This window comes from Carassius auratus, chromosome 1, assembly GCF_003368295.1.
Source record: "Carassius auratus strain Wakin chromosome 1, ASM336829v1, whole genome shotgun sequence".
Classification (NCBI taxonomy): domain Eukaryota; kingdom Metazoa; phylum Chordata; class Actinopteri; order Cypriniformes; family Cyprinidae; genus Carassius; species Carassius auratus.
Genome location: NC_039243.1, coordinates 24,869,937 through 24,882,276, shown reverse-complemented (window position 1 = coordinate 24,882,276; position 12,340 = coordinate 24,869,937). Strand labels below are relative to the sequence as shown.

Sequence of the window (12,340 nt, the reverse complement as noted above, 5' to 3'; positions counted from 1 at the left end):
TGGTGAGTCGACCTGAGTTCAACTCCTATATGAATTATTGTTTTTAGTTAAATCTCTCTCTCTCTTTCTCTTTCTCTCTCTCTCTCTCTCTCTCTCTCTCTCTCTCTCTCTCTCTCTCTCTCTCTCTCTCTCTCTCTCTATATGTTTACATTTATAACACCCCAAGCAGAACTATATACATATAGCATGCTGCACCAAACATATTCATAATAATGTTAACAATAAACCAACTCCAAAATAAATTCTAAATGATTGAGGGCTTAAGGACGTTCCAATTCAGCTCAAGGGTTCTGCCAGAAGTGGGCACTCATGCTCAAAATAATGACTTATTTTCTCAAAGTAGTGAGAAACATTCTTGAAATAATGACTTATTTTCTCTAAATAATGACTTATTTTCTCTTAATAACAACTTATTTTCTCATAATGACTTATTTTCTCGCAATAATGAGAAACTTTCTCGAAATAATGATTTATTTTCTCGTAATAATGACTTATTTTCCAAAAAATAATGATTTGTTTTTCTCACAATGAGAAACTTTCTTGAAATATTGACTTATTTTCTCGAATTAATGACTTATTTTCTTGTAATAATGACTTAGTTCTTCATAATAATTACTTATTTTCTCGTAATAATTACTCAGTTTTCTTAATAATGAGAAACCTTCTCGAATACTGCCGGATTTTCTAGAAATAATGACTTATTTTCTCATAATGACTTATTTTCTTGTAATTATGACTAAATAATAATGACTTAAAAAAATAATAATAATTGACGCATGCAAGAGTGACAGAACACTAGCAACGTGTTGGTCAAAGCCATGCAGTAACAGTGCAAACAATGCTTGTTCTGTAATCTAAAGTGTATAATGCTATAATATGTCATTAAATAACTATTATAAATATAAATAAATTATCTGCATGTAATCTTTTGTCAATTTGTAGCATTTACCAAATTACTCTGCAAGACAATGATAGTTCATAGCTTCAGATATATTTCAGCAAAGAGCCGTTACACATACAAACTTGATGAACAGATGTTCATTTCGATGATTTGTTAGTTTTATTAGCTGTCACTTTCATGCATCACATGCATAAGACCACAATGTTTATTCAGTAGTCCAATCTTATCTTGCTAGCTCAAAGCATAGCTGTTCGTTACCATGTATCTTGCCCAGTTGGTAGATCAGCACCTAGATAGGACCTCTACATCCCTGAAAGACAGCAGAGACCAGGACAACAAGATGAGCCCCAGATACAGATCCCCTGTAAAGACCTTGTCTCAGAAGACCACCGGGACAAGACCACAGGAACCAGTTGAGTCCTCTGCACAATCTGACTTTTCTGCAGCCTGGAAGACTTGAATGCGAGTTGCTCGTACTGCACCTTATATACCCACAGACAGCGGTGTTGGACCTTGGGATGCAAATTCCGCAGACCAAGGTTATCAATGTACCATTGTCTCGTTTTGTTACCACTCGAAGATGATTGGGCTCTCAGGCGAGACCCCCATTCGTCAGTCAATTCTTACATAACGTTTCCGTTCCCTCCTTTAAGGAACGAGGGTTACGTACATAAACTAAATGTTTCCCTTTAAATTAATTTGTTTTTGGCTTGACGTTTATATAGACTAAATACTGTTAAATATAGATGGTTTGTTGTGGAGGGAAGTTTATAAAATAGCCTGTGTTCATAATGTTTATATTTTCCTGTATTTTAGCCTACATTGTTTTTGAATGTAATAATAAAATGCAACATATATTTTTTTCCTCTCAAAACACTTTATACAGGTAGGTTTTTTTTTATCCATGCAGTAAATTTTTTTTTGTTTAAAACATCTGGCCAAAATCTTGTCCCGTACGCCACTGTGTAGGAGGTCTATAATGGGAAATTGGTGTTTATTTATTTCTTCTCATTTAAAAAAGCTTTCTACGGGTCTGTAAAATTGAGAAATGTTGCAATGTCTTGGAGAAATTATCTTGTAGAAGTCTAGAAGAACAATTGCTCAGATCTGAGATATCAAAACTAAACATCAATTTATTTAACACAAAACTTATGTTAAAATAAAAACAAAACAAAACAAAACAAAAACACAGGTCATGAAAAATTAACAGCACGGCAAAGGACAAGGGGTAGCACAGCAAATTGTATTATTCAAACATAAAAAGCTATAAAGTTTTAAATATAAATATAAGCTAATACATTTAAAATGAATTAATTGCAACACTTCTATCAATAGAAGAAAATACAAGTATAAACTAGAAAGGTAAATAGGACTTCTCATTTGAATCCCTAAGAGCAACAAATGTAATGTGACAAAGGAGGCAACACATTGCATTATTAAGTGAAAATATCATATATATCATATATTAATGCATCAATGTCCAATAGGCCAATAAAGTAAACCATCATATTTAGATTTCTAACATACACAGATTTAATTTTAATTTTCTTTTTTTGTTGTTGATCTGAAATTTATTGGATTATGGATTAAACAGAAGATAATTTTATAATATGAAATGTAAATGTAGAGAAAAGAAGAAACTGTTTCCTTGTTTTACACATCTGACCCGTTTAACATCTGTGTGTTATGATCACTATGGAGTTGTCTTTATTAAATGTGATGTGATGATCCAGAGAAAGTAACACTAACGTCTAAAACCTGTAAGTAAAACACAGAAAGTGAAACAAATTTAAAACAAACTGTCAGAAAATGGAAAAAAAAGAGATGTGTAATCATCTCAAAATACATAATTTTAAGGGACATATGGGAATAACTACACTCTTGGTTAATAATAATAATAATACAATTATTATTATATGATTATGATGTTTTTTTTTTTCGTTTTTTTTTTTTGCACAAGATGAATAAAAGGATAGTTCACTAAAAAACTCTATGTATATTTACATGTAAACAAAAGCATACATCTGTTCCTTATTTTAAGTGCTCATGTCTCTTAAGATGCAGTATAATTAATATGGATTATGCTGGATGGACTTTTTAAAGCATTAATGTTTTAGAAGGACAGAAATCAGGTCAGGTCTTAAAATCATAGTCAAGCAGGTTTGGAAAACATGAGGGTTATTATTGACATAATATTCATGTTTGGATAAACTATCCCTGTAAAACTCTGACATGATCTTCTTTACAAAACTGATCAATAGCAATGAAAACCAACCAATTAAATCATGAGAATTTTAATCATCACTACTCACAGAAGTGTCTTCAGTTCATAATCCGTATCATCCTTCAGAGCAGAGAGCAACTTCATTTGTGACTTTCCAAGAAAGTTTCTAGTCAGATCCAGTTTTTGTAGGTGAGAGGGGTTTGATCTCAGAGCTGAAGCCAGAACAGCACAACCTTTATCTGTAACACTACAATCCATCAGCCTGTAGAGAACAATAATACTCTTCACTCTCAGCATATACAGCTCAGATAAGAAGAAACTTAACAATCAAATGAGAGATGATTAACGTACCCATTCTAAGGTGCAAATATGTTTCTGCATGAGTGTGAGGGTGTTAATATCATAAAAAGTAAGTAGTATTTAGTAAAGTATTTTATTTTTCTGTATCATGCCTGTGTGATATGAAAGCAGTTGTGATATGAAATATTCCAATCATCAAATCATGTTCATGCCTTGGACAAGAATCAATATAATTATGTCAGATACTTTGGGAAGAATCTAATGAAGATTAAGACAACATCCCCTTTAGTTATTTGATAGGACACTTTTTTGAGTATAGTTCTTTTTTTTTTTTTTTTTTCATTATTCACCATAAGAGGAAAATTGAGGAGGATTCTGACACATTTAGGCAATCTTACCACAGTGTTTCGAGTTTACAGTGAGGATCCCTCAGTCCATCACATAGCAGATCCACTCCTTTGTCTTGTAGTTTATTTTCAGACAAATTGAGATGTCTTAGGTGTGAGAGGTTTGATCTCAAAGCTGAAGCCAGAGCAGCACAAACTTTATATGTGATGCCACAATTAATCAACCTGTAGAGAACAATGACACTCTTCAGTCTCTCTATGCAGGATATAATAAGCCCAGATAAGCAGGAACTTCACAATCATAAAGAGATTAAACCAGTGCTACTCGCCAAGCTTGGCTCGCCAAGCTTCACTTTGTGGTTCACAAGAGAGTAAAATAATACGATGATATGATCATGCAGTTAATACAGATATTTCATAAAAACATTAAAAACAAAGCAGGGCTATAACATAACCCATAAAAAAAAAAAAAAAAAAAAATCACACCATGTCTACACCAGACGCGAGTGGCAAGATTCGACAAAAGACAACAGAACAATTAGTCTTCATCTTGAGAAAAAAATGCTTAATAGTCTTAGTCACATTTGAGTCTTTCATAGTTTTAGTCTACTTTTAGTCAACGAAAAGTCATTGCATTTTTGAAAACTTTTAGTCATTACTTTAACCATTAAGGGAATCTGTCTCTTGAGACTGACTTCTGGTGTACTTTGAGGAGTTAGTTTGGTGGCCTGAATTAGATGAACGGCAGGGAATGACCAAAAAGAGAAAAAGGCAACGAAGAAGTCTTTTTTTTAACAAAGGTCAAAACTCTTGTTATAATGTAGATTTTTGAGGGTGCACTCTTTTTACATAAATTAATCTATTACTTTTCCTACATAATTTTTTACAAAAAACATTGGTAAAATATGTATTTGGGAGTCTTAGACCTTTCCAACAATATATAGTTTGTCAAGATTAGATAAAATTTCATTGTAATATAGTGAAGTAAATGTAGGCATCCCGTATACGAGACGGGGTGACAGTTAAAGGGTTAATAGACCTTTTCTGTGAAACAGTTTTCCACAGGGTTAGCCCCTTCACCCTGAAGGTGTACGTGGCATCCATAGCTGCATACCACGGCCCATACCACAGTAGTCAGTCATTGGGGATAAACCCATTGGTAACACATTTTCTTCTGTGATGCCTTGAGGCTGAGGCCTGCTTCACACTCTAAAGTCCCATCCTATGATTTGATAATGGTCCTAGAAGCTCTTTGTAAATTAGTGTTGGGCGATACGGTCATTTTTCAAATTGTCATATCGTCAGCCCATGAGATCGACGATACATGTTATTGCGCATGGCTGGAGCAAGAGAGAGACTCTTTGTTCTTGTCATGGCATAACTATTTGGTGTTTTAAACAATGCATATGCGTGAGAGAGAGAACCTATGGAATCACCAATAATCAAAAAATATTAGGGATGCACCGAATATTCAGTCACCGAAAATCTTCAGCCGAAAATGGCCCAAAAGTGCATTTTTGTTTTTTTGCCGAAAGACTTTTATCACCGAAACAATACGGTCAAAATATTGTGATGACGCAAACAGAAACCGCGACCTGCACTAGCATAGCGCAGACCACGAGCTCCCCGCAACTTTCACTTCACACCACTGTGACTTAATAGAGAACAAGAGATCAGCTCCTCTGATGCATCTGTAGCAGATGCTATTCCTTTAATCACAGCATTAATGCCTCTAACCTCTAACAAAAAGGTTGAGACTGACCACAGGTTGAAAACAATGAAATGTAGTGTCCCAAACTAGACAGGGAATTGTAATAAATGCGGAGTGGGTATTCTCGTTCCCTAAGCGCTTCCAAAACAGCATGAGTTCCTGAAGGGGTATGTCACTAGTTTATTCATGTAATTTAATTATTTTGTATAATTGACAGATTTAATTTTATTTTTATCTATTACTTTTAATTGGCTAAGAAATCACTTGGTCAAATAAAAGTAATAGATAAAAATAAAATAATACAGTGCAGGACAGTAACCAATAATTTTTTTATGTCATAATACTTTTTTTCATATAATTTTATGATTAGTGTATGTACTCCATTTTTTTTCACAGAATAAGGCAGAAAATATTTTTTATAGTTTCTATAGGCTGCTGTAATAAATGATATGTCAATTAGAACTGCATTACTTATATACATAATTTATTTATTACCTGGAGATGACTTGAAAAACACACATAAACGTATTTTTGCAATCGTGTATGTTGTCTTTCATGTTTTATCAGTCAAAATGCAATAGCTGAAAGTGATTTTCTGGCAGTGCATGTTATTCCTTCTATAAGTAAATTTTTTTACTTTTTTTTTTTTTGCATGAGAGCAACCTTCGGCTTCAATTATGAATAAAACATACACTGCATGAGTGTTTAGCACTCTATATCCTTCACACTGTCTCATTTTGGATAAGAATGAAATTAATGTCATGGATAGACTATCTTGTTTCCTATAATTTAATTCTAGATTTATTCACACTGGCCCTTGAAAACTTCTATGTGAAAACACTTGATCGAAAAAAGTGTATATATTCTACGCCCATGATAGAGATGATTTATTATATTTTAGAAAGAATAATATATTTTTTATTTTAAATACTTATTTTAAGCAGCAGATGCACTGTGGTCAAGTTAAATCTCTGCCGCTGCACTGCTGAAAACTGAAGAGTGAAATTTCCAACAGTGTCACTGAAGAGGCCAAGCATGTGAGATGGGGGCAACGTTTCATGATTTACAGTAAAAACACCAGTACTTATTATTTTTCAAACGGTAAAAAAAATCATGATTTTGAAAATTTGGTACTTGATATGCTGCTGTTCCAAAGTTCACTGCTATGTGGCAGTGTTACTAAAACTGATGATAAACTGACAAATGTGACAACAGTGGAACAAATTGGATCAAACAGATAACACTAACTCTACACAATAATTGCTGGCGATATAAATTAAGAGAATATTGTGAATATCAATAGCATGTTAATCCTTCTGTGCATTTTTGTACAAGCGCTCTGTGAAGAGCATCACAGGTTTCTATTTACAACATGTTTTTGAAGTGTTCAGCATAGTAGTGTCACAGATAAAGAGAGAGGACCCAAAAGCAGAAGGCAATTTGACAAAGTTTAATGGTGAGACTCAGTTCAGGAAAGGAACACAGGTGGCCGTTTAGGCGGGATAATCCAACAGAAAGTTTCTCGGTATTAAATCCAACAGAAGATAGTCTCAGTCCAAAGGGAACAGAAAGTATCTCAGCAGTAATGCAACAGAAATACACGGTCAGGACGGCAATGGGAAAACCCGTAGCTGGAGGATGGACAGAGCAGAGGTGAGGTAACAATGCAGTTAGTCAGGTACACGTATCAGACCGGACAGGACAGGACAGAGGTAAGAAAGCCGGTAACAGGTACGTAGCATTCGGCAATAATCTGACAAAGAACAGAGGAAAGGGAAGCCTAGAAATAGAGAGTCTAATTAGTTTAAGTTGGTTTTTAAGTTGGTCTGAATCCACTCAACATTGCTGAAAACACTGGAATTAGTTTAAAGGAAGCTCATTGAGTTTAGCTAAACAAGTTTGGGAATTCTTTCATTATAAAAATGATATAAATAAGTCATGCAGTATTGTCTGCTTAATTGATTATAAGGAGCTCTGAGCTTCAATTGGAATGCTCTTTGCTTGCTTTTTATACATAATATACTGCAAACTGAATTTAGCAAAATTTTGCAAAGTTTCTGGATTGACAACCTTATTTAAGTTGTGGATTAAATCAGAAACTTTGTTGATTGAGTGTGATAAGCAATGAACGGGGAAAAAAACTGAAACTTTGTGTCAATATAGAATTGTTCATTAAGACTTACAGAGTAAATGCAAACTAATAGATCTACTGTCATATACAGAAAAGAAAACTCATAGGTGAATTAAACACAGTACTTTAATGAGGAGATTAAGGAGCTCCAAACAAGAAACACAAGAACGTAAGGCAAGTATACTTCTTTCCTCAAGTGTGGTGGACTGCAGAGTGGATCAGAGGAGCAGAATACAAAGGCATACAAGCCTTTTTAAATATTGAGGGAAAAAAACTAGAGTGAAGGGATGTGTTTACAATGTGAGTTAGTGCAGGTACAATGGCAGGAGAAATGGCTAGAAGGAGATGAGATGGAATAGGATCAAGCGGAAAAGTAATAGGGTGACTGGAAAGGATGAGTTTAGAGACTTCTGCTTCAGAGAGTGGAGAGAACGATGAAAATTATTGTATGTTTGCTGGTAGGATATGTTTGATCAGCGCCACAGCGCAAGGTCGCCGCCGGCCCAGCGCCACAGCACAAGATGGTCGCCTGTTCAGCGCCTCTGCACAAGATTACAGCCACAGTTGACCCTCCAGAGTAGAGTCAGGTTCCAGTTGACCCTCCAGACTCGAGTCAGGTTTACGTGGACCCTCCAGAGTTGAGTCAGGTTCCCGTGGACCCTCCAGAGTCGGGTCAGGTTCCTGTTGACCCTCCAGAGTCGGGTCAGATCACCGTTTACACTCCAGAGTTGGGTCAGGTCACCATTTACACTCCAGAGTTGGGTCAGGTCACCGTTTACACTCCAGAGTCGGGTCAAGTCACCAGTGTTCTTCATGGGCAAAGTCAAGTCACCAGTGTTCTTCATGGGCAAAGTCAAGTCACCTAATATCTTCATGAGCAAAGGCAAGTCACCATTGATCTTCATGGGCAAGGGCAAGTCACCAATGATCTTCATGGGCAAAGGCAAGTCACCAGTGTTCTTCTTGGGCAAAGTAAAGTCCCCAGTGTTCTTCATGGGCAATGTCAAGTCACCAACTATCTTCATGGGCAAAGGCAGGTCACCATTGATCTTCATGAGCAAAGTCAGGTCACCAATGATCTTCATGAGCAAAGTCAGGTCACCAATAATCTTCATGAGCAGAGTCAAGTCACCAATGATCTTCATGAGCAGAGTCAAGTCACCATTGATCTTCATGAGCAGAGTCAAGTCACCATTGATCTTCCAGTCTAAACACCACGGATCTACCAGAATCTCTTGACATCTCTGCTAAACTACCAGAGCCTCTCCACGTCTCTGCTGAACTACCAGAGCCTCTCCATGTCTCTGCTGAACTACCAGAGTCTCTCCACATATCTGCTGAACTACCAGAGCCTCTCCACGTCTCTGCTGAACTACCAGAGCCTCTCCTCATCTATGCGGAACTTCCAGAGTCTCGTCACCTCTCAGCCGAACTCTCTGAGTGCTCTACTTATCCTGTCGTTGCCACGGAGGCCACCCTTAATCTGTTCATGTTCTCTGTTCCTAACCAGACTTGCAATCCTGTGTCATCGATCCCACTGTGGTGGTCTTCGGCACCGCCCTGGTGGGCTTCTGTCTCGACCGCACAGATGTGGTGGTCTTCTGCGCTGCTCTGGTGGGCTTCGATCTCGACCGCACAGATGTAGTGGTCTTCTGCGCCGCCCTGGTGGGCTTCTGTCTCGACCGCACAGCTGTGGTGGTCTTCTGCGCCGCCCTGGTGGGCTTCTGTCTCGACCGCACGGCTCTGGTGATGTTCTGTGCTGCCCTGGTGGGCCTTGTATCGACCGCACGGATGTGGTGGTCTTCTGTGCTGCTCTGGTGGGCTTTGGTCTCAACCGCGCTGATGTCGTGGTCTTTCCTGTGCCGCCCTGGTGGGTTTCTGTCTCGATTGCATCGCTCCAGTTACACCTTGCTCCACCCTGGATTCCTGCCCTGTCTGCTCGGCCCTTTGCCCCTGGACTTTCCTTTCTCTTCTGGCCTTGTGTTTTGTTGTTTTGTTTTTGTTTTTTGCACTTCCTGTATCTGTTACCCTCTATTACCTGGCCCTCTGAAACTCCCCCTGGTCCTCCGCCGGTCCACTTCCCTCATGGTCTCCTTGTTTTTTGCACTTCCTGTCTCTGTTTCCCTATATTACCTGGCCCTCCGTCCCTCCCCCTGGTCCTCTGCCGGTCCAGCTCCCTCCTGGTCTCCTTGTTTTTGTTGTTTGCACTTCCTGTTTCTGTTTCCCTCTGTTGCCTGTCCCTCCGTCCCTCCAACAAGCTAAAGACAAAAAGGACTGGACTGCTGCCGAGTGGTCCAAAGTTATGTTCTCTGATGGTCCAAGGTCAACGCAGCCGTATACCAGGAGGTCTTAAAGCCCTTCATGCTTCCTGTTGCTGACCAATTTTATGGAGATGCAGATTTCATTTTCCAACAGGACTTTGCACCTGCACAAAGTGACAAAGCTACCAGTACCTGGTTCAAGGACCATGGTATCCCTGTTCTTAACTGGCCAGCAAACTCGCCTGACCTTAACCCCATAGAAATCTATGGGTTATTGTGAAGAGGAAAATGTGATATGCCAGACCCAACAATGTAGAAGAGCTTTGAAAGCCACTATCAGAGCAACCTGGCCTCTCATAACACCTGAGCAGTTCCACAGACTGATCGACTCCATGCCATGCCACATTACTGCAGTAATTCAGGCAAAAGGAGCCCCAACTAAGTAATGAGTGCTGTACATGCTCATACTTTTCATGTTCATACTTTTCAGTTGGTCAAGATTTCTAAAAATCTTTTCTTTGTATTGGTTTTAAGTAATATTATAATTTTCTGAGATGCTGAATTTGGGATTTTCCTTAGTTGTCAGTTATAATCATCAAAATTAAAAGAAATAAACATTTGAAATATATCAGTCTGTGTGTGTCACGTGTGGCGTTTCAGGAACGAGAAGAGAGAACCATGTGCAGGTATGTATCTTTATTTATAGGGCAAATCCAAAAGAATAAACAGTCCAGGCCGGGTCAAAACCATGAGATCCAAACACAAAAACACACGGGAAAACAGACCCAGGAAAGTACATCCAAACGACATTCAACAAGGACTCCGTAACACAGACTAAGACAGACTGGGTATTAATACACAGAAGGATAATAGGGAAACAGGAGACAGGTGGGGAAACAATCAATTACACAACAAGGAGGAATGTGACCAAATAAGGGAAAGTGAGACCTCTAGTGGACACCCAGTGATACACAGACCAGATGCACTGTGACATAACCCCCCCCCTCTACGGAGCCGCTCCAAGACAAGACAACACAGAGACCAGGAGGGAGGTGGACAGGTGGAGGCTCAGGGGGAGGGACGGAGGGCCGGAAAAGGAAAACATGGGAAACAACACCAGAAATGTAAACATAAAACAGGGATACCAGGAGGGAGGAGGACCGGAGGAGGTTCAGGGGGAGGGAAGGAGGGCCAGACAAACTAAAGGGAACAGACAGAAACATAACAGAACTCAAAAAACACAAAACAGAAGTCCATGAAGGACATGTTGAGGCGTCCACCAGGGCGGAGCAGATGACCACCACAGCCGTGTGGTCAAGGCCAGAGCCCTCCAGGGCGGAGCGGAAGACCACCACGACCTTGTGGTCAAAGTCAGAGTCCTCCAGGGCGGAGCGGACGACCACCACAGCCGTGTGGTCACCGCCAGAGTCCCCCAGGGCGGAGCGGACGACCACCACGTCCTCGTGGTCACCGCCAGAGTCCCCCAGGGCGGAGCAGACGACCACCACGTCCTCGTGGTCACCGCCAGAGTCCCCCAGGGCGGAGCAGAAGACCGCCACGGTCTTGTGGTCACCGCCAGAGCCCCCCAGGGCGGAGCGGACGACCACCACGTCCTTGTGGTCAACATCGGAGTCCCCCAGGATGGAGCAGCCAGCCACCCAGTGACTTGACTTGGCTCTGGAGGGTAACCGGTGACTGGCCCTGGCTCTGGAGGGTAACCGGTGACTGGTCCTGGCTCTGGAACGGTCTCGGGCACCGCCTCGGTCAAGGCATCGGGCACCGCCTCGGTCAAGACATCGGGAGCGACCTCGGACACTGCATCAGGAATGGCATCAAGCACCGCCTTGGTAACGCCCTCGGGAGTGGTCTCGGGCACCGCATCGGACTTGGCCTCGGCCTCCGGACCGCATCGGTCACTGCCTCAGCCTCCAGAACAGCATCGAGCACCACATCGGGAATGACCTCGGGCACCGCCTCGGCATCGGGCACCGCGTCGGGAACTGCATCAGGCACCGCGTCGGGAACTGCATCGGGCACCGCGTCGGGAACTGCATTGGGGAACCGCCTCGGGAACTGCATCGGGCACCGCCTCGGGAATGACCTCGGCCTCGGGAACAGCATCGGGCACCGCCTCGGGAACAGCATCGGGCACAGCCTCGGGAACTGCATCGGGCACCGCCTCGGGAACCGCATCGGGCACCGCCTCGGCCTCCAGAACGGCAACGGACTGTGACTCGGCATCGGGAACAGCATCGGGCACCGCCTCGGGAGCAGCATCAAGCACTGCCTCGGCCTCTCGAACAGCATCGAGCACCTCCTCGGGAACAGCCTCGGCCTCGGGAACAGCATCGGGCACCGCCCCGACCTCCAGAACAGCGTCGGGTTTCGCTTCGACCTCTGGAACAGCATCGGGCCTCGCCTCGCCCTCTGGAACAGCATCTGGCACCGCCCCGACCTCCAGAACA

The 12,340-nt window shown here is 41.2% G+C and overlaps 1 protein-coding gene across 1 annotated transcript in view; it reads right to left on the bottom strand.

Moving 5' to 3' along the window:
- Positions 1 to 2,104: 2,104 nt before the first annotated feature.
- The window catches only part of LOC113105424 (NACHT, LRR and PYD domains-containing protein 3-like), a 33,094-nt gene continuing 22,858 nt past the window's right edge, over positions 2,105 to 12,340 (bottom strand). The window contains exons 13-15 of the mRNA XM_026266486.1: positions 3,824 to 3,997; positions 3,214 to 3,387; positions 2,105 to 2,659 (exon numbers count right to left, since the gene is read on the bottom strand). Of these exons, the coding sequence (XP_026122271.1) occupies positions 2,653 to 2,659; positions 3,214 to 3,387; positions 3,824 to 3,997 (355 nt within the window). The 3' untranslated portion in view covers positions 2,105 to 2,652. The remainder of the gene's footprint in view (positions 2,660 to 3,213; positions 3,388 to 3,823; positions 3,998 to 12,340) is intronic.